Source organism: Erythrolamprus reginae, chromosome Z, assembly GCF_031021105.1.
Source record: "Erythrolamprus reginae isolate rEryReg1 chromosome Z, rEryReg1.hap1, whole genome shotgun sequence".
NCBI lineage: Eukaryota > Metazoa > Chordata > Lepidosauria > Squamata > Dipsadidae > Erythrolamprus > Erythrolamprus reginae.
In genome coordinates this window covers 96535628-96561000 of record NC_091963.1, presented here as the reverse complement: position 1 = coordinate 96561000, position 25373 = coordinate 96535628, and the positions used below count along the sequence as shown (strand labels likewise).

General features: G+C 36.5%; 2 protein-coding genes across 20 annotated transcripts in view; one reads left to right on the top strand and one right to left on the bottom strand.

The window, feature by feature from the left end:
* LIMD2 (LIM domain containing 2) overlaps positions 1-25373 on the top strand; it is a 62481-nt gene that overhangs the window by 34409 nt on the left and 2699 nt on the right. For 9 of the 17 annotated variants that reach the window (XM_070727108.1, XM_070727100.1, XM_070727102.1 and 6 more), the window contains exons 2-5: positions 12565-12687; positions 14607-14651; positions 16389-16528; positions 17897-18039. In XM_070727108.1, the coding sequence (XP_070583209.1) occupies positions 12646-12687; positions 14607-14651; positions 16389-16528; positions 17897-18039 (370 nt within the window). In that variant the 5' untranslated portion in view covers positions 12565-12645. Of the gene's footprint in view, positions 1-11842; positions 11936-12564; positions 12688-14606; positions 14652-16388; positions 16529-17896; positions 19176-24554; positions 25369-25373 lie in introns of those variants that run through there. The other 8 variants (XM_070727110.1, XM_070727114.1, XM_070727112.1 and 5 more) reach the window with 4 other exon arrangements.
* The window catches only part of MAP3K3 (mitogen-activated protein kinase kinase kinase 3), a 67171-nt gene continuing 61492 nt past the window's right edge, over positions 19695-25373 (bottom strand). For all 3 annotated transcript variants that reach the window (XM_070727090.1, XM_070727092.1, XM_070727093.1), the window contains one exon: positions 19695-23903. In XM_070727090.1, the coding sequence (XP_070583191.1) occupies positions 23675-23903 (229 nt within the window). In that variant the 3' untranslated portion in view covers positions 19695-23674. The remainder of the gene's footprint in view (positions 23904-25373) is intronic.

Below are 25373 nucleotides of genomic sequence, written 5' to 3'. Positions count from 1 at the left end.
TGAAGATAAAACTCCGTGGGAATTTTGTTGTAGTTTGGTGATTCAGAAACAGAAGGGTTGGCTGCTCAGACTTGTCTTGAGTGCCAGTATTTGGTTCCCAATTCAAGCCAAGGAGGGGGGATTTGGCTGTAAACAGGATATCCTATGGCTACAGTTGTACAATACTGTATATTGAAACGCAAACTGGCTAGCCACATTTTACCCTGGGTGGGTTGAACCTTCTTTCTCACTTCATTGATTTAGTATTCAATGAATATTTGTAGGTTTGCCCAACAATCACATTTTAAAAAGCACAGGTACATGCAACAGCTCAAGTAATGGAATCTAACACGTCAAAATACTGGCATTTAAAAACATCCAAAAATCTGTTCAACTTCATACTATCTTCAAGGAGTCAAATTGCAATTCTATGTAGAATTGCATTTCTATTTCAAATAAATAGAAAGGTTCTAATCTGTACTTAGCCAATTTAATTTAGTAGTTATGGCACCAGGCATGAAATCAGGAAACTGAGTTCCAGTTGTGCCTTAAACATGAAAGCCAGCTGAGTGACTTTGATCCATCACTCTCTGTCAGTCCAATCAGTCTTACAGAGTTGTTGATATCACTCTTTAGTGCAGTGGTTCTCAACCTATTCTTTATCACAGACCCCTTTAAATATCTTTTGTGGCCACAGACCATGGCTAGGGACCCCCTCCAGATTTAAATCATAATATTTCTTCAAGCCTCTGCAGATCCCCTATGATGACATTGCTGGCCCCTCAGGGGTCCATGGGCCACGGGTTGAGAACTACTGCCCTAGTCAATTTTCTTGTTTCCTAGGGAGTGTGGGAGCAAATGTGCACTCTCTATCATTTAAAAAATATTTTATTTATACATTTTTCTTTAGTAAACATAAAAACTCAGTATCTCTACATGAATAGTGTGTTGGCTAGTTTTTAATAATAATTAAAAAGACGGCTACAAGAATGGTGGAAGGTCTTAAGCATAAAACATATCAGGAAAGAGTTAATGAACTCAATCTGTATAGTCTGGAGGAGAAGGAAAAAGGGGGACATGATCGAAACATTTAAATATGTTAAAGGATTAAATAAGGTTCAGGATGGAAGTGTTTTTAATAGGAAAGTGAACACAAGAACAAGGGGACACAATCTGAAGTTAGTTGGGGGAAAGATCAAAGGCAACATGAGAAAATATTATTTTACTGAAAGAGTAGTAGATCCTTGGAACAAACCTCCAGCAGACGTGGTAGATAAATCCACAGTAACTGAATTTAAACATGCCTGGGATAAACATATATCCATCCTAAGATAAAATACAGAAAATAGTATAAGGGCAGACTAGATGGACCATGAGGTCTTTTTCTGCCGTCAGACTTCTATGTTTCTATGTAAGAACAAGGGGACACAATCTGAAGTTAGTTGGGGGAAAGATCAAAAGCAACATGAGAAAATATTATTTTACTGAAAGAGTAGTAGATCCTTGGAACAAACTTCCAGCAGATGTGGTTGGTAAATCCACAGTAACTGAATTTAAACATGCCTGGGATAAATATCCATCCTAAGATAAAATAAAAAAATTGTATAAGGGCAGACTAGATGGATCATGAGGTCTTTTTCTGCCGTCAATCTTCTATGTTTCTATGTAACAACAACAACAACAACAACAATAATAAATTATTGATAATAATCATAATAAATAATCATTGATAATAATCAGAATACAATAGAATAGAATTCTTTATTAGCCAGATGTGATTGGATGCACAAGGAATTTGTCATTGGTGCATATACTCTCAGTGTACATAAAAGAAAAGATACATTTGTCAATAATGATGAGGTACAACACTTAATGATTGTCATAGAGTACAAATAAGCAATCATGAAACAATCTATATTAAGGTAAATCATAAGGATACAAGCAACAAGTTACAGTCACAAGTGAGAGGAGATGGGTGATAGGAGTGATGGTAAGACTAATAGTAATAGTAATGCAGCCTTACCGAATAATTTGACAATGGTGAGAGATTTGTTTAGCAAAGTGACGGTGTTTGGCAAAAAACTGTTCTTGTGTCTAGTTGTCTTGGTGTGCAGTGCTCTATAGCATTGTTTTTTGGGTAGGGATTGAAACAATTTATGTCCAGGATGTGAGGGGTGCAGTATACAGGTCCTTAGTGGAAGGCAGTTTGGCAGTAATTGTTTTTTATGCAGTTCTGTTTATCCTCTGAAGTCTGTGTCTGTCTTGTTGCAGCACCAAACCAGACAGTTACAGAGGTGCAGATGACAGATTCAGTGTCCTCTGTAGAACTGCATCAGCAGCTCCTTGGGCAGTTTGAGCTTCCTGAGTTGGTGCAGAAAGAACATTCTTTGTTGTGCTTTTTTGATGACGTTTTTGATGTTAGGTGACCATGTTAGGTCTTGAGATATGATAGAACCTAGAAATTTGGAGGTCTCCACTGTTGATACTGTGTTGTCTAGTATTGTAAAGAGGAGGTAGAATTGGAGGGTTTCTGCTAAAATCTATCACCATTTCTATGCTTTTGAGTGTGTTCAGTTCCAGATTGTTCCGATTGTACCATGAGGTTAGTTTTCCAATCTCCCTTCTGTATGCGGTTTCATCATTGTCTCAAATGAGACCAAACACTGTTATATCATCTGCAAACTTCAGTAGTTTAACAGATGGATCATTTACATTATTTGTGAGTTCATCCAGGTTTGCAGAGGTATTTTCAAATATATAATGGCCAGTGAATCTGGGTATTTGGCTTCAGCCTCCATAATCTGATCAACTAGAATTTTTAAACCCTTTTTTACACTGGCTTGCAGTGGGATAGACACTGCAATTAATACAAATGAAGTAAACACTGAAGGATAAAGTGTTTGCAATTTGTAAGTAAGAACTCCCACGGAATTTTTGTATTATAGTTACGTCTTGAGACCAGCTGTTTTTGATATATATACATAAGTTTCCCCCTCCCTGATATTTCTACAATCCCATCTGCTCTAAGTATCTGAAATCCTGTTATATGTATTTGCCATCAATTCCCTCGTTTAGCCAGGATTCAATAAAGCATAGGGCAGATGCATTGTGAAAATCAGAATTGCATCTGTTTAAAAGGAGTATTTCATCCATCTTGTTAAGAAGTGAATGTAAATTGGTAAGAAAGATTGAAGGAAGTGGTTTTTTTTAAAATTCCTTTATTCCTTAGTCTAGTTAAAATTTCCTGCCCTTATATTTTCCTATCCATACTAATAAACCTTCATTGTATAGTTAATCAATCTCTTAAACTTTTGAATTTCCAATTTATGTTTCTGTTAACTAGCCATTGATAAAATGAATCCCATATTTAAAAATATTCTGTTTCTTCCTTCTCCTTTATTTTGGGTGTAAATCACTAGCATTGATGTTACCTAGTTGAGTAATGAAACTTTGGCAAGCAAACATCCAAATTCAGAGTGCTCCGAAAACTCCTTAATAGTTTTTTTTCATACAAGAACAACGAGAAAGAATTGAAAGTAGAGTAAAGCAAATGAAATTTTCTTTGACAATTTTCAATATTTAACATAAAAAAATCTTGCTTAGTCAAAGACAATAACCAAAGAAACCTTTAATTTTTCATAAATTAGCAAACAAACGTTCTAACTATAAAGTTATTTTATAACTTAGTTATAAATAACTTACAGAGAGATGATGATGTTACAGGATCCTAGAAAGATTTAGCTGCAAAATAAATTTGGAAGTCAATTTTGTTTTTCTAATAATCAAGGAAGGATTCAAAATACATATTAGTGTATATGTAATGTACTTATATACATTATGTGTATTTATATGCAAAAATATTACAAGAAATTTCGAATAATCATGTGAAGCCCAGTTGTAGTTAAAGGACAGTATTGATCAGGTGTCCTCAAACTTTTTAAACATGGGACTAATTCACGGTCCTTAGACTTTGGGGGGGACAGACCAGCTGGGTTGGCGTGGCTAGAGTCCCACGGGATTGGATGTCACAGAAGCCAAATAAATGAATGAATGAATGAATAAATAAATAAATAAATAAATAAAATGGAAGTCAATTTTGTTTTCTAATAATCAAGTGAGTATTCAAAATACAGTATAATGTACTACTGCTACCAGTTCGCAGAACTGGGCTGAACCGGGAGCAACCCACTGCTGGCCTAAATACTTAGTGCAAACAAGGAGCAGATTCATTAGTTTGTGAACTATTTTTTAGGTGACCTATGCCTATTTCAGTTATATTTAGCTGGATGTTGTTTAGAACAGGCTATTTCTCTAGAGATTAAGAATATGCACAATAGTTCTTATGAAGAAATTTCAAATTCTCTGTTAACAATAAAAGTGAAAAAATAGAGGAAACAGCAGAGTCCTTACTTCTTGAATCTCTGCTCTGTTTTTTCCCAGTAACCCTTTCTTCTGTTAGAAGAATGCACTTTAGCAGTAGTATCTTTGATAGTCAGATATTTCTTCTGCTCCTTGGTATATAATCCAGCTTTTCATTACTTCTGAATGATTTATCTTGTACCATTTATTTGGAGTTGTAATCCTTTTACTTGTAAATGTTTTTATCTTTTTAGGCAACTATCTACCTATTTATTCAATGGCTGGAGAGTCAGAATAATAGCTTTTGGGCTAGTTATCATATAGCAGCTAAGCTGTCACTTCCTCTTTAGCCTTTCATTGAGCAAAAAATGTTCCTCTGCCAAAAACTACTAGAAAAAGGATTGCTGCCAAAGAGATTATCCCAGGGGAAATAGGGTCTTCGTGAAAGGTTAGCTTTCACTCTGGTCAAGGTTTAGCCTGGAAAGTCTCTTGTGACTCAAGTCATTAGAGACATAGAAACATAGAAGTCTGACGGCAGAAAAAGACCTCATGGTCCATCTAGTCTGCCCTTATACTATTTTCTGTATTTTATCTTAGGATGGATATATGTTTATCCCAGGCATGTTTAAATTCAGTTACTGTGGATTTATCTACCACATCTGCTGGAAGTTTGTTCCAAGGATCTACTACTCTTTCAGTAAAATAATATTTTCTCATGTTGCTTTTGATCTTTCCCCCAACTAACTTCAGATTGTGTCCCCTTGTTCTTGTGTTCACTTTCCTATTAAAAACACTTCCCTCCTGGACCTTATTTAACCCTTTAATATATTTAAATGTTTCGATCATGTCCCCCCTTTTCCTTCTGTCCTCCAGACTATACAGATTGAGTTCATTAAGTCTTTCCTGATACGTTTTATGCTTAAGACCTTCCACCATTCTTGTAGCCCGTCTTTGGACCCGTTCAATTTTGTCAATATCTTTTTGTAGGTGAGGTCTCCAGAACTGAACACAGTATTCCAAATGTGGTCTCACCAGCATTCTATATAGTGGGATCATAATCTCCCTCTTCCTGCTTGTTATACCTCTAGCTATGCAGCCAAGCATCCTACTTGCTTTCCCTACTGCCTGACTGCACTGTTCACCCATTTTGAGACTGTCAGAAATCACTACCCCTAAATCCTTTTCTTTTGAAGTATTTGCCAACACTGAACTGCCAATACAATACTCAGATTGAGGATTCCTTTTCCCCAAGTGCATTATTTTACATTTGGAAACATTAAACTGCAGTTTCCATTGCTTAGACCATTTATCTAGTAAAGCTAAATCATTTACCATATTACAGACGCCTCCAGGAATATCAACCCTATTGCACACTTTAGAGTCATCGGCAAATAGGCAAACCTTCCCTACCAAACCTTCCCCTATGTCACTCACAAATATATTAAAAAGAATAGGACCCAGAACAGATCCTTGTGGCACACCGCTTGTAACCTGACTCTGCTCAGAATACTCGCCATTAACAATAACTCTCTGATGTCTACGCTTCAGCCAGCTGCAAATCCATTGAACTATCCAGGGATTAAGTCCAATCTTCACTAATTTATCTATCAGCTCTTTATGTGGAACCGTATCAAAGGCTTTGCTGAAGTCCAGGTAGGCAATATCCACAGCACCACCTTCATCCAACACCTTTGTGACATAGTCAAAGAAATCAATGAGATTAGTCTGACATGATTTGCCTTCAGTAAAGCCATGCTGATTTGGGTCTAATAAGTTATTGTTTTTTAGGTGCTGATTTATCCTCTTTTTGAGTAGAGTCTCCATCATTTTAACTACAACTGATGTCAAGCTAACTGGCCTGTAGTTACCAGCTTCTTCTCTACTGCCCTTCTTGTGAATAGGCACAACACTGGCCATTCTCCAATCCTCAGGAACTTCTCCTGTTAACAAGGATTGGTTAAACAAATCAGTCAGGGGGGTAGCAATGACAGATCTGAGTTCTTTAAGAACTCTGGGGTGGATGCCATCTGGACCCATTGCCTTATTTATCTTTAATCGTTCAAGTTCTTCTAAGACATCGGCTTCTAAGATCACTGGAGCTGAATCCGTACAGCTGGAAGCAATGCTATATCCCTCTATAGTATTATTTTGTAAGGTGTCTTTTGAGAAAACTGAACAGAAGTAGCTATTGAAATGGTCAGCGATCTCCTTATTCCCATTAATGCATGTATTATTCCCAGTACTAAGCTTCGTGATGCCGCAGTTTTTCTTCTTCTTATCATTAATATATCTGAAGAAGGTTTTATCCCCCTTCTTTACAGATTTGGCAATTTCTTCCTCTTTTGAGGCTTTAGCAGCATATATTATCTGTTTCGCCTCCTTCTGTCTCATTTTATATACCTCCCTATCAGCTATACTTCCAGACTCTTTGTACCTCCTATAGGCAGCCTTTTTTTCATTGACTATAGCCCTTACATCATTGCTAAACCATAGCGGTTTCTTCTTCCTTTTACCTTTAGTTATTTGTCTTACATACAGTCCAGTGGCTTTTAAGATGGCCTTTTTTAATACAGTCCACTGGATGCTCGCTCCTGCCATTTTATCCCTCCCCTTTAATTCATTATCTAAATATTCTCCCATTGCATTAAAATTTGTTTTTCTGAAATCCAATACTTTGGTTGCATTATAGGATTGCTCACAATGAGTTTTTACATCAAACCACAAACATAGATGGTCACTGCAACCTAAATTTTCTCCCACCTTGACATCTGAAACCCAATTCCCATTCGTAAAAACCAAATCTAGAATATTCTCCCCTCTAGTTGGTGTCTTAACCAGCTGTGCCAGAGCTGCTCCTGTAAAGGCCTCTACTATATTCTTACTTTTGCATGTAAGGGCACTGGGGATATTCCAGTCAACATCAGGCATGTTGAAATCACCCATAACCACAATATCTCCCTTTACTGCCATTTGGGTAATTTCATCCACCATCTTGTTGTCATATTCCTCGGATTGCCCTGGAGGCCTATAGATCACCCCAATTCTAATGACAGAACCTTCTTTATTTTGCATGCAAATCCAGAGAGTCTCTAGATCTTGACACGTATTTTGAATTAGTGTTGTTTTTAGACTTTCTTTAATATAAATGGCTACTCCACCTCCCCTTCTCTCTATTCTATCCTTCCTATACAGTGTATATCCTGGTATGGATATTTCCCATTCATTAGAATCCTTAAACCATGTCTCAGTTATGGCAACCAGGTCCAAATTATCTCTAGATATTATGGCCATTAATTCACAGAGCTTGTTGCTCAAGCTTCGAGCATTTGTGCACATTACCCGAAGAACATTATTTTCGTTATTAGTTTGCCCCTTATCATCAACAACTACATCTATATTATTTGCAGCTCCCTTTTCATAAGCTTCCAAAAACTGCTTTATCCTCATTGGTCGGGGACAGAAATCACCCACATCAGTTACATCTCTGTCCCCTTTACCTAGTTTAAATGCCTGTCCAAAAAAGTTCTGAATTCCTCACCGAGTACCTGGGTACCTCTGTATGATGGATGCAAACCATCCCTCTTAAACAACTCCCTATTAGACCACCTACTGACATCATGACTTACATAGCCAAAACCTTCAGCTTTACACCACTGCCTTAACCACACATTAAACTCTCTGATACACGTTGTTTTATCCTCTTGGCCACAAACCGGTAACACCTCTGAGAAAGTCACTGAATCAGTTATTCATGACAACATGTCATGAATAGTCACAGGAAAAAAATGTTTGCTCGACATTGTAATCTATTCAGCAACATGTCTGCAGGGGTATCGACAGACACTGTATGACCAGCTCATCTTATAAATTATTGATATAAATTAGTTATCATATATTATTTTAGATAGGCTTATCTGCAGATAAATTGGCCCTCAAAACTTCAACCAAAGTTCCATGAAAAATATGCCTCCTGTGGATAAGCCAAACCTTGAATTTTTAACCATGACAACAGGCGGGAAGTTGCAAATTGTTACAACGTAATTTATAAAAAGCATATCATTTTAATGTGATGGACTTTTAAAAAAATTGAACTCTGTTTTGTGGGTGTATTTTTGAACCTATTTTTTTTGAGGGGGTATTTATGAGCATAGGCAATACAATATAATTGTATGAACTAGTCAACTGAGAGTGTTGTAAACCTATACATGATAAGAGTGCTAGTTTAGGGAATTCAACTAGTATAATTCTTATTCTTAGGAACACCATTAGGATTTTAGTTTTTCTACAGTACCATGTGATGGAGGTGAAGAAAAAAACTTTTGCAGAAGGCATAAAAAGAATATTTGCTAGCGAGGAACAGAAAAACTGTTTTTCTTTGGGTTATCCAGTATTTATCTCAAGTAGGAATATGTAATAGGAACTTGATTTTGTGCCTTAAGTTCCAGAAAAACTGTGATAATGAAATCATTGCCTCCCCTTACTTAATGGAGAAAAGAGAAAATGAAAGAGGCTGATGGGAGCACACATTCTCATTTAGTGATTATAGTTGTAACTGGCATCTCCATGGAGGTTTTTTTTTTAAAAGATTTTTTTTTTAATTCCCGCAGACATTTTCACATACTGTATTTATCATTTCATTTATCATTTCATTATTTTACAAAATCTTTACACATATATTCTATATTTATCTTATTGCTTAGTTCAAGGTTGCTTTGTTTAACCATCTTACCTGCCTATCTCATACAGCATTTCCTTCTCTTTCTTTTTTCCTTCTCTTTCTCTTTCTTCTTCTGAACTGACTTCCCCTTCCCTCTCTCCTGTTCCTTTTCCCTACTTTCCTCCTGCGGTTGGTCAGGTCCCACAGGGTTGGCCTTCTCCAGGTCCCGTCAGCTTAGCAATGCCGGCTGGTGGGGCCTAGGGGAAGAGTCTTCTCTGTGGCTGCCCTAGCCCTCTGGAACCAACTTCCTCCAGAGATCTGTACCACCCCCACCCTCCTGGCCTTTCTCAATGCTTTAAAAACTTACGGTACCTCTGTCAGCAGGTTTGGGCCACTGAGCTTAACACCTTGCTCCAATTACAGGTATGATTGTGTGATGATTATTGAATGAATGCTTTTTATACTATTGGGGTTTTATTATTAGTTTTAGTATTAGGCTGGGTTTTACTTGTCATATTATATTGTATTCATATTTGGGGCTAAAGCCACATAAGACAATGAACAGACACTTCTTTTAATAGGAACCTTATTCAGACCATCCCCAATTATATAATTCTGAAATTCAACTGTATCAAATAAAAGTGAAGTATCACTCTGAGCACACACATGTACGCAGACACATGTACAAATACACAGACAAATAGCTAACAGTCAGCCCAAGTTCTCCAGGAACCCTAATTTGAGAAAAAATGACACTCAGGAACAGATCATGGAAAAAACATTATTTGTCCAATTTGTCCACATACTACAATATTAAATTGTTGCCAGTTACTATAAAAGTTAGTGGTTATAAATCTAAAATATGGAAAAGAGCAATTAAACTCAATTTTATCTGCTGTAATTATTTAACTTCTATCTAAGACTGAAAAATGTAAGCTATGTAAATTCAGACTATATTTAAAAAAAACAAAACTACCCTTCAGCTGAACAACACCAATGTTTTTGAGTTCTCGACAAGTAGGTATGTAATTACATTCCTAGGAAGTTGACAGTAGCAGTTAATGAGTGACCCAAACCCTGGCAATTTTAAGTTAATGTGAATTCTGCAATGTATGTTAAAAAGGAGTTGGGCATTACCTTCTTACCAGATCTGGCCTGTGGGGCTTGAGTTTGACACATCTGTTCTAGAGTCTCAACATCTAATACGTTTAGGACAAACAAAATACTAAAATTCATAATGTATTTTATTTTTATTGAATTCCATTTCTTATAATATATGCAAAACCAAATTATATTCACCCATTAGTATCTGCTGTGCTATCAGTGTAGTTGTGCCTGGATTTTGACCAGTATTTCTGTATCTTTCCACCTTTATTCTAGTTATGGTGAAAGTAGTAGTTAGTTAGATTTAGTGAAAAAACTCTTGGTATATGTAATACGGATTGTTTGGGGGCAGTGAGATGGGCAACATATAAATTTAATAAATAAATGTACATTTTTAATATAATAAAGCAACAGAGGTGGGTTTTGTGACTCCTTTGTCACTCTTATCTCAGTTTTCTTGCCTTTCTGCCATGTCTGAATGTGAGGTTTGTTTATTTATTGATAATGTGTTGAGATACAACTTCCTGATACCAGAAGAAGTCGGTCTTCACCTTTTAAAACTAATATATTTTATTAAAAGACCTGTGAGTTGCACCTACCTTCATCAGGTGAATAAATTAGTTGAACTGATATAAAAGTTAAATTGGGATGAGATGGAGAGAGAAAGAAAGGAGGGAAAGACAATTGATTATGCAATCTCTTGTCAATCACCAATTATAATGAGTTAAAAATGGATCATGGGTGTGGAGACCTTCTGAGATTCGTGAAACCTTTGGATGTATTTGAGCTTAGCAATTTCTTGTTCGACAATTGACATGAAGTCTAGTTTTTCCAAAACAGTATATTGAGATTTATTATATAGAACATCATGGAAGACAGGATTTCTTTATACTAATGCGTCCTTGTTTTGCCCCATATCTACACCAAGAGCACCATCTTACGCCCCAACAAATAATATTTACAAGATTAGAGATACCTTTAAATTCTTTTTTCCCAAGATGATATAAGTCAGTTACTAGCAACATGTAGAACAAACTTAATGTAGGACAAACTTTGTTCTACATTGTACAAAGATAAACTTTGCAGAAAAAAAAATAATGGAGACAAATTTGAAATCAGGACTCAAAAGAAGAACAAAGTAGCATCAAATCATTTCAACTTTCCAATACACTCTCATCACATCCCAAATGATTGTTTCTATTTTAAAAACCTAATTCCTGATGTCCTGTCAGTTTTCCAAATAGTTTTAATGGTTGTGTCAAATAACTTGTAATGGCTGCTTTGGTGTGAATTCAGGAATGTCAAATTTGGGAGTACATTTTGCCCTTTGCTTATATGGTTCTAATATCTAATATGAAAATTTTAACCCTCTTATAGTTACCTGGTATGTTATTCATTCATTCATTCATTCATTCATTCATTCATTCATTCATTCATTCATTCATTCATTCATTCATTCACTCACTCACTCACTCACTCACTCACTCACTCAATCACTCATTCACTCATTCATTCATTCATTTATTAGAGTTGAAAGGGACCTTGCAGGCCATCAAGTCCAACCCCCTGCTCAAGCAGGAAACCTTACACCGCCCTAGCCAGGTGGCAGTCCAATTTACTTTTGAATATGTCAGGTAATGGGGCGTTCACAACCTCTTCTTAAATGGAGAAAGCAGGAAATAACAAGCTAACCACAAAGAAGAACGGAAATGAATCAGGGGCATTTCTTAAGCAGCACATTGCAGAACCAAGAGGCAAGAGTGTTCTAGTAAGTGTAAATGTACATGAACAGGAGAGACTCAACTGGCAGTGAAGGTGCAAACAAATTGAAACTGGGTAGGAGAATCCAACAATTTTATTTTTCTGGGCAGAAAGAAGGAAAGCTTAGGGGAGAATTGTGTCTGGAGATTCTCATTCAACCTGGTCAGGGTTGTCCCAAAGATGCTTTTTGCTTCTCATCCAAGAAACTTCTTCAGCTCAGAGCTTTAGGGGAAAATGTGGATCTCCTTAATACACACATACAACTCCCCCCCACATACATAGATATATATATTAGAGATTTAAAGAACCTAGGCACTCTAATTTATTTACTTAAGTTATATTAATTATTAAGTTATATTGATAGTTACTATTTCAAGAATAGCCTGTGTAAAATATGTTTATTAATGGATCTATTAAAATAGATAAGTTACATACTGATATATATGTCCATGCTCTTATGTTTGCAAATATACTAAAAATAATGCCATCATAACACATTTCTACTATATATGAGATTGCATTTAGAATTGTTTTTTTTATCTTGCTCTGCAATTAGTCTGAAAAAGAAATTAAGTGCAATAAAATGATGTGTATGAATGCTAACTGTATTTGTGCACTATGTTTTGGTCATGTGGAATTTACATTTCAAAAAGATGATAAATGTTCTAGCATAGAAGACTTAATTTTTTCCCTTTTCTCCTCAGATATAAGCCATATCCACATTGAAGAACTAGCCAGCCCAAAACAGTGAAGACATAAGCCTGTGTGGGTGAGAATATAGCACTATGTTCCAAGCTAAGGGGCAATCCAGTTCAGCCTCTTCTAATGTACGTACAGAAATCAGTATCTTTAAATTAAAGAATTACTGTTACTTCATAGGGAGTAAATGAGGAAATAATATTGTTTGTACATTGCACCATATCATTTATTCAAACCAAGGTTTTCAGGCAAGATTATTAAACCAATGGCTGGGATTGCATGTAGCGATAAGTTGCAATACTATTGGTGTCCTTTTGACTTATGTGAAAATATATGTGAAATAAGCAAATTTATGTTACTTTTATCTGAGTGATGATATTAGTTATGCAGATAGCAAACTTCTCTTGGCACCTTAAATAATAACATGTTCATCATGGTGGAAAACCTAATGTATAGAGTCTATTGAAGAAAATACTTTACTCATTGGGGGGGATATAAGGTAGTTATAAAGAAAAAAAATTATGGGATTTGAATCTGGGTTGGTCTCTTGGATCTGAAAATTTTGTCTTCTTAGTTTTCAGATTCATGCAACAGCCCATCTTCAGAGAACTTTTCTCTAGCACAGGGGTCCCCAAACTTGGCAACTTGAAGACTTGTGGACTTCAACTCCCAGAATTCTCCAGCCAGCAATTCCCTTTCTGGGAGTTGAAGTCCACAAGTCTTCAAGTTGCCAAGTTTGAAGACCTCTGCTCTAGCAGAATGTGTGCTGTTCTCTGTGTGGTATTTTAGTGGCTTTTTAGATGTTGATTGGGGTGTGCTGATGGCTGGCTTTTAAGTCATTAGCTGTCATTTGCTTGTGCTGCCCTCACCTTCTAAGTATTTGATAGGTTGGTGATCACTACCCTGCCTGTTTCTGTGCATGCTTGTCCAAAAGTCTTAGTAGCTGCAAAATTGATTGTGTCCTTGTTCATTGCAGTGTGAGGTTACCAATGGATCTTCCCATCTGACAACTTGCTTATGTTTTTGCAATCTGGTTGTTAGCTTCCTCCCTGTCTATCCTACATAGTCACAGGGGCAATCGATACAGGGGACTAGGTCAGTGAAGGGCTACCAAAACATTTACTACCACACTGTGAGCTTGGCTTATGCAGGATGCCCAGCATTTTCTTTCAACATCTTTCAGTGCAAATTGGGTGCTCTGGGGTGGAGCTGCATTTTCACTACCTCACTGCATTCCTCCACTCCCTGTCTGGGTAGCAGCCTATCCCTGGACTTGGTTTATATTGGAAGTATATTCCACCTCCAAGTGATCTTTGCAATGTATAATTTGTCCTCATATGATAGCTTCTGGGTGGTGTACAATGCCCATTTATAGATCTCGAAAACTGCATTCTACAGCTTCCAAAATGCTTTTGATGCATGGCTGGGTGTGCCATGTGGTTTGTCCTGTACTTTGTTTTTTTCCTTTCCCTCCCCATTGTGTTGGGCAAATATCTTGTGACAAATGATTATGGGTTCCCATTCTGCTTGTAGGTACCTGGTCTCCAGCTGTTTGGCTGGAGTACTGCAGTGGGTTCTCTCCCTGCCATCCATTGTCACACAAAAAGAGTTGCATCACTGTACAGAATATATCACAAGGGACTGTACAGTATCTATTTCATTCCATGTATTTTGTTGAGATATTTGCAAACAATTCATTTGAAGGTAATGTGATTATACTGCTTCACCTGAATATGTTCTTCTACATTATAATTTGTGGATATAGTGGCCTTTTTCTTCTATTTCTCCCTCACTCCCCTATATTTTATAAAGCAATAGAATGTCTCTCTGAAGTTTTGGAATCTTTTTCTTTTTGCATTACTATCATTCTAGATTGATTAACAATATTCAAACAATTAAAGAAAGAGTTCAGGAAAAGTACTAGCTTGCTAACTTTTATCAGTAAATATAATACAAGTAAACTACAGTTTGTATTCATGTCTATAAATATGATTTGCCATGCAAGAACAATATCAATTTATATTTCTCCTCTCCCTCCTTTTTTTAGGAAGCAAAGAGCAACATGGAGACATCTATTGTACAGAGATCCAAGGTATTTATCACTCTTTTTTTCTTCTTTCCGGCTTCTGTTACTTGAAAAAGTTGTGATAATCCCAGGGTTACAAGCGTTCACTTAGCGAATGTGCAAAGTTATGCCATTAGCGTCGCATAGTGTTTATGAACAAATCCCAAATCTATGAATCTTGCAGCACCATGACAATTATTTGCCATTACAAACAACCGTAGAGGCTCTGCAACATTCGTCTTGCACTTTGCCAACCAAAATGGAGGTTAGGAAAGATGAGTCTGACACTCGGTTTAGGCCTGTGCATGCCTCACCTGGCAATTTGCAGGGCAAAATTGTGGTTTGGAAGGGGTGGGATTTCTACTTGGAAATCCCACTTGGAAGCCAGGTAATTCTGTTAGAAGACTGTTTCTCTATTTAATCAATTTTAAGATTTGTGGACTTCAATTGCCACAATTCTCCAATCAGCATTCTGGTAGGAGATTTCATGCTGGCTGAAAACTCTGAAATATTATGTAAAGTTCACACATCTCAAAGTGTTCAAGGTTGAGAATACTGCATTTGGTCCTTGGACATTCAACGTATTAATGAAATTGTTTTTGCTAGCTTTTCTTTAATCATAAACTGAAATATTTCAATAAGCACAGATATTAATGAAATAACCAGAGTTTTGCTTGAGTCAAAACACAAGTGAGAAGATTGCTGCTAACTTCTTCTTCTAACTTCTCTTCTTTAAGGATAGACAGATACACTGTAGTGATTTACCTGTGAAATGGTAACTATGTGAATCACTGAATCACTGTTACTAGTCTATCCTGATCCTAAAAGGCTGAGAATTGCTGTACCTATCAAAATTGAGCAGAGCTGTCAAAGGCAATGCATATCATCTCTTCAGATCACATTCTTGTATCCTGGTGTGCCACCTATTTATAGAACATATGTAAATAGCAATAACATAATTCATACTCAGATAGAAACTACATTTTTGCAGAATTTGTAATCATTCTCTTTATTATTTTTAAACCTCAGTTTTTAAAGGCAATTTGTTGGCTCTCTTTTTATATATATTTCAAAGTATCTTCACTAAATGCCAGTTAAATTCAGAAGATGAATTTCCATATGTGTTTTAAAATTAAAAAAACCTCACCCCACAATATGTAAAAATTACGACTGAGGAATGTACTTGTGATAAATCCTTTCCAATGATTTTCAACAGCATTTTGGTTTCTACTAAGTAAATATTTATGGCACAGTGGTTGGAATGCAGTATTTCAGGTCGACTCTGCCCACCACCAAGAGTTTGATCCTGACAGGGCTTGAGATTGATTCAAGCTTCCATTCTTCTGAGGTCATTAAAATGACCCAGATTGTTGGGGAAAATTTGCTGACTCTGTAAATCATTCAGAGAGTGCTGTAAAGCACTGTAGAGTGATATATAAGTCCAAATGCTATTGCTATCTTTAAATAATTTCATTCTTAATTCTGATGTCCTGCACTTTTTAATTTGGAACATTCTCCATAAACTACTGCTTATTTCAGCTATTAATATTAAACCAGGATGCCTCTTAAGATGGCTTTTATTTTCTACCAGCTAGACATAGCTAAAGTTAGGAAGCCTGACAAAGGAGTCAAGTACATTGCTTTGAAATTGTATCTTCACAATTAAATCACTGATAATTGTACAGTGTTCTCTCTCCCTCCCCCCCTAACCTCCTCTTCTGGAACTTATTTTCATCAACATCACCTTTTACTCTTGTCATCCAGTCATTCAGCATGAAGGCCCAGGTGAAAGAGACATGCAGTGCCTGCCAGAAAACTGTCTATCCTATGGAACGCCTGGTGGCGGATAAATTTGTCTTCCATAACTACTGCTTTTGCTGTAAGCATTGCCACACCAAGTTAAGGTAAGGGAAAAGTGAGAAACTTTCCTCTTTCGCTTTGCAGAGGAAACAATGCAAAGGGACTATGTGGGTCAATCTCTTGCTTTTGACTCTGTATCATTCCCAATTGCCATCATTAATTATAAATCCACCCGCCCCTTTAACAGCGCAATAAAGAACAGAATAGATTCTGTTTTGATATGACATATCATATTTTTTTCACCCTCTCTACCATGTATTGAAAGCTACCCAGACTATGAAAAATATGGCTAGCTTGAATCAGAACAGTGTGTTTCCCACCTCCACCCCTCCTTGAAGGGCAGTCATATCAAAATTCCTTAAGGTCCCAATTTGTCAGCTTTAGACACTTTTTAACATTTAAAGCACAGGGAGAAAGGCATTAATATTTTCTCAGTCTGCTGTTAAAACAAATAAAACAGAAGACTTCCCTATAAGAAAAAATGATCCACTTGCAAATTATCTCAGCTGATCTTGAAAAAATAAGATTTGGGCACAGGGGTGGGTTCCTCTAAACTTATTGGTGTGTGCATATTGCGATGTTTTGTGTGTACATGCGCTCACTATGCTCACGTGTGCACATGCATCTCCTTGCATGATTTTGTTTCCGTGCATGTGCAGAGGGATGATTTTACTTCTGGGCAGACTCAGAGAACAAAAAACGTGCCAAAAATTAGGAAAAAAGGATGGCGCTGGGCACGGACCAGCAAAAATGGTACCGGAGCTGTCGCACGTAAATTGTGCAATTTGCAGGCCACTAGTGAAGCAGTACACTGGGGTGCACCAGTAGGAATCCACTTCTTTGTACCACTTCAGGTACAAAGCATGTTGGGCATGCTTTGTACCTGAAAGGAAATTGAAGTTAAAAATTATCTCAGAAAAAAAATAATGGCAAAGTAGTTCTGTGCTGTTGCCAAGAAAATCATTTGGATGTTGAGCTTGCGTCAAACAAGCCTTTACTAAGCTTAGTAGGAATTATGGAAAAGACAGGACTAACTTAGGCTTCTTTCTGCATTTTGAAGAAACATAAGCATTTACTGCATTTAAAACTTAAATTACTTCACAGCTGCTTTGCCTGGGTATGGCAAAGCACCTGTTTTATGTCGTGTGTGTGTTTATTTTTGAAAAAAACCAATTAAAATATTAAAATAAAAAAGGTACGGTAAAATAATCACGCTTCCTCTGTGGGGTAGGTCTCATGCTCCTATTAGTACACATGATAGCAAAATCTGAAAGATGCTATGTTGAAAATTCTCAAGGACACAGCAGTAAACTCATAGCTTTGTTTTCATAGTATAATTGCCATTATACGAATTTTCTTCAATTTTCAAGCCTGTTCCTAGTAAGTCCTAACATGTTCCTATTTCTATTCAGCTTGGGTAGTTATGCAGCTCTCCATGGAGAATTCTACTGCAAGCCACATTACCAGCAGCTGTTCAAGAGCAAAGGCAACTATGATGAAGGTTTTGGGCGTAAGCAGCACAAGCAACTCTGGCTGCAGAAAGAGGTGGAAAATGGTACAGATACAGCATGACCCATAGCTTATAGTTCCCCACTTTGAGATCTTTGATATGGGGATGAACTGAGCTGATGGAGAGCAATGGTAATTGCAAGATGGCTAGGAACAGGAAAGACTAAGCAGGAATGAACCATAGTTTTAATGGGCTGTGGAAAGAATTAAGTATCCAAAAAACTACAGACATGTTGAAAATCTGAAATTTTGCTTTACTCATGGAAAAGCAGGAATACTAATGCTATAAAAAGGACCAGGTCATACTAGTAATGGAATTGCAATCAGGATTGTAGCTAAACAATTTGACTGGTAAGCTGTAAATGTGATGTTTCAACCTGTATATCTCCTTGGTCAAGAGTCTATGACTCCATATTATTCCATATAAATGTTAGGCTACAACCAGTCACTCTTTTAGCAAGTCAATCAGCATCCTAACAGATTGATCTGGATGTTGCTTTTGAAGTTTAAGCAGAAGAAAGTCTTGAACCGATTTTTAGATATTCTTTTTACATCTAGCTTTGAAGGAGAAGCATTATCTATTCCCAATATCTGGCTGTTTGGTTAAACAAATTATGCAAATAGGAAGCAACATGTTGAATTTTGACTGTAAATTTACTTAGAATCCTAAACATAGCCTGTTACTTCTTTTCTTACGGGGAGGCCATGTGTTTCTGCTTCAGATACCATACACATGTCTAGGTAAGTAAGTATGTCTAAGTAAAGATGCATATATTCAGGTTTTAGAAATTCTAAACAATGAAGTAGAAAATACAACTGTTGGAATTTCAAGGAGGCATATAAAGGACACCCAGTACATTAAGAGTCCTGGGGGCAGAATTGGTTTAACAGTTATAGAAGCATGTCCAAAACCCTCATGAATGTGGGTCTGACAGGGGACTCCAGACCTTGCATCTTAGTTCTCATCAGCTCTGTTCTATCCATTCAGCCTTAAACCCTGGGGAAGAATTTAGTGTCTATCTTTTATATCTGCCTTTTCAGTGGTACGTGATAAGCTGAAGTACACTTGTGGTGTTTGTGTCCAGAGCTGCACTGTCTTATTTTTGTAATATAGGTTTTCTGAGCTTTTCCTCTTTGATGTCATTTATGAAAGTTTTGAGAAATGAAAATGTATAACTTCTATTTCAGTTTCCAAAAGATTTCTTGCTGAACAAGAAACATGTTCTGCATGGGATCATCATTGTATGCATTAAAAAACCAGGAGCTTAATAACATTGGCTAGAAGAAAAGCTATGGTTCACACACAATTCATATAGAACATGTCAGATAGCATGTTCAGAGGCTTTAAAACATGTCTTCCTTATTAAAAAGTTAGTGTTTGGTGCCTACATTCCAGAATATATAGAAAAAGGCGCTTAGCAGGCTATGAGAGATAAGCATCTTTTAAAGTGCTGAGTATATCTTTCTCACATTTAAACAAATTCCACAATTCACAGGCACATAGGATTGCTTCATTTTCTTGGTTGTGGATTTCAGAGATGAAATAACTTGTTATTACTTGAATTTTAAAAGTGTGAGACAATTTTTACTATCCCACTATGGCTATTTTGAGAATTCATAGTGTGTTTTTGCAAAATGGAGCTATTGAAGCTTCTATTTCAAGCAGCCTCCAATAATACAACAGGCAGTAGCACACATAACTAGCTGAAAATTATATTTTATTGTAAATAAAAGTTACACATTGGCCTGGCTTTGCACTGCAAGCCTCAGTCATTATAGAAATTTATAAAAATTAGAAACAGACAAATACTTCAAGGTCTTCTGTATACTCCAAGTCCAAATGATAAATCACAGAATGTTCTACAAAGCTGAGTTTCATTAAATTAAAATATCTGTTCTAGCAGTAGCAGTGTACAATATACAAAAGGCTGCAAATGTAATTACCCAATCTCAGTAATTTCCTGGATAAATTTGGTTAAAGTCAGGCATACTATCTTGTTCAAAAGTATAAATTCAAAGATATGATGTGAGGAGGATCTCAGTTTAGTTGTGAAATCTTGCAAAAATATATCATCAAACAAGACTATATTTTTTGCTATTTGTCGAACTTCCAAATCATATATTAAATTAGCCCACATATAATGAGGCAATTCAGGAAAGGTAATAAGATACATGTTGTCTGAAGGCAGTAGCTTCTATATTTTAAAAGTATGCTGTTTAGCAGAAAAGTGGCTGATGAAGCTGGAGTATACAGAATCGTCGTACCAAGCCTAAATTCATCTTTGTTTCCTTGCTTATAATTACAGTTCTGTGAGAAAATATGCAAAATATCCTTTTTCTCTCATTCTCATTTGCACTGATGAGAATCAGAAACCTTTCAAAAGCAAATCTGCATGATGAATTCCCCAAGAGGTCATAAAGCGTTCACAAGAGAAATTCCTAAAGGGTCTTTTATAAAGCAAAAATAATGAAAGTCTGGAAATAGTTGGCATGAAATATAAATTACAAAGGAAAAGGGGCATTTTAAGGCTATAATTCTTTATGCATTTATATGGAAGTAAGCACTCCTGAATTATCAGATGATAAAACAGTGAATATTACTAGATGAAATTTCAGGGACAAATTTATTTCACTTAGTAGCAGTTTATCAATGTTAGTAATTTGGATATTGCAAAAACTGTTTCCCACATCAGAGCCTTCTTATTCAAATTATCTGTATGCTATTCACTTACTTTATATACAGGCATATTCTACCACAAGTAAACAAAGCATACAATAAGCCATTTCTTCTTCATTTATAAAGAGGTTTAAATGCCACAGAAATGCAGATCGTGAGACTAACTTATGAAATCTATCTTAAAAACAGATTACACTGGAACTGTGCAATATCACTGTTGCACTATTACACAACAGTGCAGAACACTGTTATTTTGTGAAGAAATGGCAATTATCTCAATTAAGACTGTGTGTTACATCAACAGGAACACATGAGACTGAAGGTCTCTCAATACATCTAATTTGTGGCTTTCTATTACTGTATTCCAAATTGCCATTTCTATATTGCCACTCTATTACACTTACGGTACTTTTTTCTCTCCCCAAAATTAGCAAGGAAACAAAAAGGTATTTTGACCTGATACATATTGTAATAAACAGTAATCAAACTCTTTGCAAAACCAGCTGCTTCTTGCCCCCTTTTTAAAATTCACAAAGTTATCAATTTCTCCCCATTCCATAATTGCTGTACACATATATAAACATAAACAAGTATGGTATAAATAAAAAGTATGAGACATCATAATTTCTTTACATGAAGTAAAATGCTTAATAAGAAAGTGATATAAATATATTTATAGAAGTGCACTGCTGACCATATGAATAACACTTTGGCTTATTTGTTGTGCTTATCCACCTAGTGAGAAGTCAATGCAACCTATCATATTCTCAGACAGATGAGGGATCAGCTCTGTTTGCCGGTTATTTCCTAAAATCAAAGCAAACTCTATAACTCAACATTGTTGTCTTGAAAAAGAATATACGTATTTTTTTAAGGCAACAAACCCAGATCTACAGACATGTTGGCAAATGAAGTAAAAAAGAAAATCATTGTAACATTTTTAGATCCATACAGAAACTTTATATAACTTTATTTATTATAAAGCCATAGACATTCTTAAGCAAATATGACAGAAAACTTGAGCACATCAAGATAGTTGGTCTGGTCTTTGCCACAACAATAAGGCTGCAGACAGCAAGGAAGAACTGCTTTTATCTGCATATCACTTGCATTCTGCTTTAAAAGAAATGCTGCTGATTAAGTGAAAGCATGGCTCCCCCACCTGCTTTCATTAACATGTGAGGCTGGTAGGTAGGTAGGCTGCAATATTGTTACGTGCAACTTTGTATAAAGTGACAGATGAGACTGAATCTCAGTTTTGCAGAGACACAAACACTTGACAAGTTGGTGGGTAGAGCAAGGGTAGATTAATATGTCTTTGCAAGGTTAACAGCAAACACCCGAAGTGTCACAAGTGGCTGAATGTTGTGGGTTACATCCTTCATCTGTCCTAACACTCCTGCAGTGCACATGATTTGCTACCTAATGAATAACGGAGATACTCACAGATCTCATAGAGGTCCTGTCTGAGTGTATCTGGTTCTAATATAACATTTTATATAATAAAGGTATGCTGCTGGCAACCAAACATTTGATAGATCAAGACCTTAGCTTTCTGATTGTACTCAATTAAATCTGACAGAAGTGCCTCTTAAAAAAAAATTCTTAGGAAAAAATCCAGAATTTTAGATTAACAAACTGTAGCTCTGAAGAACTGTGGGAAAACATGGTCTCAAACATTAGAAGCTATTCTTTTAAAGATCAGAACAGCATATGGAAAACCTAGAATGAATAAAGACAGATGAGCAATATCACTTTTCCTTGCCCCAATTTTTCCATTACAACAAGCACCTGGAAAAGGTAATTCTGTTCAGTATGAACAATCCTGTCTAGGCTCAGCAGAAATACTTTGCCTGTCCTTGAAGAATAATGTTGGCAGCAATGAAATAATCTTTGGTTAGATATTTGAGGGAGTGGGGGAAGGTTATCCTGTGAAAGGGATTTGGATGGATGAAGTCATCTAATGGAGGTATGCAAGACTGAATTTCTTACAATAATTAAGATATTTTCATATCAATTATAACTGTAGCATAATATCTTAACTGTGTATAACTCTACAAAAGGTAATTTGTTATCTTAATCAACTAACAGCCATCTAAAGGCAGCACATTGATACCACGCTTTCTCACTATAGTCCTCACCACAATCTATTTATTGCATGATATCCCTAAAATGGCACATTCTACAATCTGGATAAATTCTGCAAATAATGTAAAATTCCATATACATTCCTCATTTTAATTACTGACTTTTGATATTGATAGAAAGCCTTGCTCAGCTTCCTCTGAATTTCTAAAAATTCTTAATATCACCCATAGTTTCTCTGATGCCATAAAGACTACAGTGCTGTGAAAAAAAAAAGTTAAAAGTGCCAAGCCCCACAATACTTTTTTTTTTTGCTAGACAAAATTAGCCTGTGATTACTGCATAGACACAGAACACACGGTTCTGCATTGCACCTTTAGATAACCCTGCCAGAATGGAATTCAAATTTCCTTATTTCATTAAGGGAACCTTTATTTCAACTAGATTCCATTGTACTTTTGACCCATGGGAATCCCCTCCTCCATTCCCATCACCCTGGAACATGGATATAGCAGAGGACTACAGAGAAGTAGAAACAACACCCTGCAATCTGAAAAGATGTAAAACAGAGTGACAATACAAGCCCAATACACATTTTGTAGTTTTTAGCCATTCTGAGAGTCCATTTCCTCCTTTTTCATTTTCACACATTCCAGAGATAGATCTGTATTCAAATGAAGCATTTGAGACTGTTCCTAGCCACAAGCCAAATACCATGTCAGCACATGGGTAGTGACAGAGAAAGCATCAATCCCTCAAAATGAAGATACCAAAATGAAACTGGCTGACTTCTGCATTGCCCTTGCACACTATCTTGCTAGGCAAAACAGAATGTCTATCTGCCAACATTCTGGAGTGGATTCTCTGATATAGGCCACACCACCATCTAAAAATGGAATGCTATTTTAGAGATGGTAATTCAGTAGGAGAGTTGGGCAAAATGATGCTGGAGCAACAATTCGGCTGAAGGTCTCTTCCTGGCTTCCACAAAGATCTGCCTTAAGAAGTCCCGGCAAGGTTCTGATATATGAGAAGGAAGCTGTGGGTTAGTAGGCTGTGTAGCAATCTTGAAAATGGCTGCCATAGCTTCATATTCTGCCCAGGGTGGTTTCTCTGTTAACATTTCCACAACAGTACAGGCAAGGCTCCTGGGAGGAGAAAACACAGGAAGAGGAATTCAAAGTTACTTAGTAAAGTCACTATAATCATTATTATGGTGACTAACAGTACCTCTTAACTAGGTGCCTTATTTATTTTCTCATAACAGCATTCCACCCATTGCAGACTCCAACAGATAGTTAGGACTCTAGAAAAAACAAGTGCAACCAGTCTGCCTTCCACAGAAGACCTGCATATTGTGTGGGTCAGAAGGACTGATAAAATATCTACAGAGCCCTCACATCTTTGATATAAATTGTTTAAGCTCCTACCACCCACTACAGGGCATCGCATGCCAAAACAACTAGACACAGGGGCAATTTCTTCCCTCATTCCATTACTCTGCTGAACACCTAGTTCTCATAATTCTGTTTAATACCTAGGTATATATACTCAAATTGTATTACATCATCATCATTATTATCCTTCCCAAGTTCTTTACTACTCTTATTGGTATCATTAATATGGTTATTATCCTGTTGCTTTGCATGTCAATAAAGCCATTCTACTCTTCCAACCTATCCTATCCTATCCTATTTTATCCTCCCAGTTCTATTTCTATTCTAATTCTGTTCTATTATTATTATTATTGTAGCACGTAAAAAAATTAAAGGAAGTTTACTATGATACATCCATCACAGGAGGCAGAGAAGAAGAAGTGACAGCTGATCAGATTTGAGCGATAATAAAAATTCTGACACATCAGTATTTGAAGTCATATATAAAGATAATGTGAAAGCAGTCAGATTAGTATACTGGTATATAGTAATTACCTTGAGAGATGAGAAAAGAAATACATACTGCCTAAGGAATAATCAGGAAAAAAATAAGTACAGCCCAGAGTCCCCCCAACCTGTTTGTGCAAATGAAGTGTGTAAGCCTGCATGTGCGCACATAGGGATGCCCACACACGCTGTCCCTGGCATTTCCGTGCTCTATAGGCTCTTCCGTGGTCTATAAGAAACTCATAAAAGAACCTATCTGACTAGTCAGGCTGTAAAAAGAATGGCAGCCGACCAGTATTATCAGACTTTTAAGGTTCTATTGCTGAAGCCTTAAAGTACAATTCAGTCATCTAATTCTAATATCTGATTTACTGGGGAGAGCCTGACACATAGAGGTTAATCAAGGCTATGAGATTCAAAAGATATTTCATTGAATCTATGAATTAGCAGCAGCATGTAAGATGTACGGCTACAGTTATCTTTATTCTGTCCTTGGGTGAGAATGTCTCCAACATAATGAATCCCATATCACTTCTATAAAAAGAAGAATTACATGAAACATAAGTTGAACCAGCCCCAATTTAGAGGAGAAACCCAAGGTACAGAAAGAAATGTAGGTATGTGAAAATGTTGTTTGTAAAAACTGAGTCAACCTGAAGCCAATCATCTGTGTAAAAGATTCTGAGATGAACAAGTACCACTGCCACATCAATGATTAATTCTCTTGGGACTACA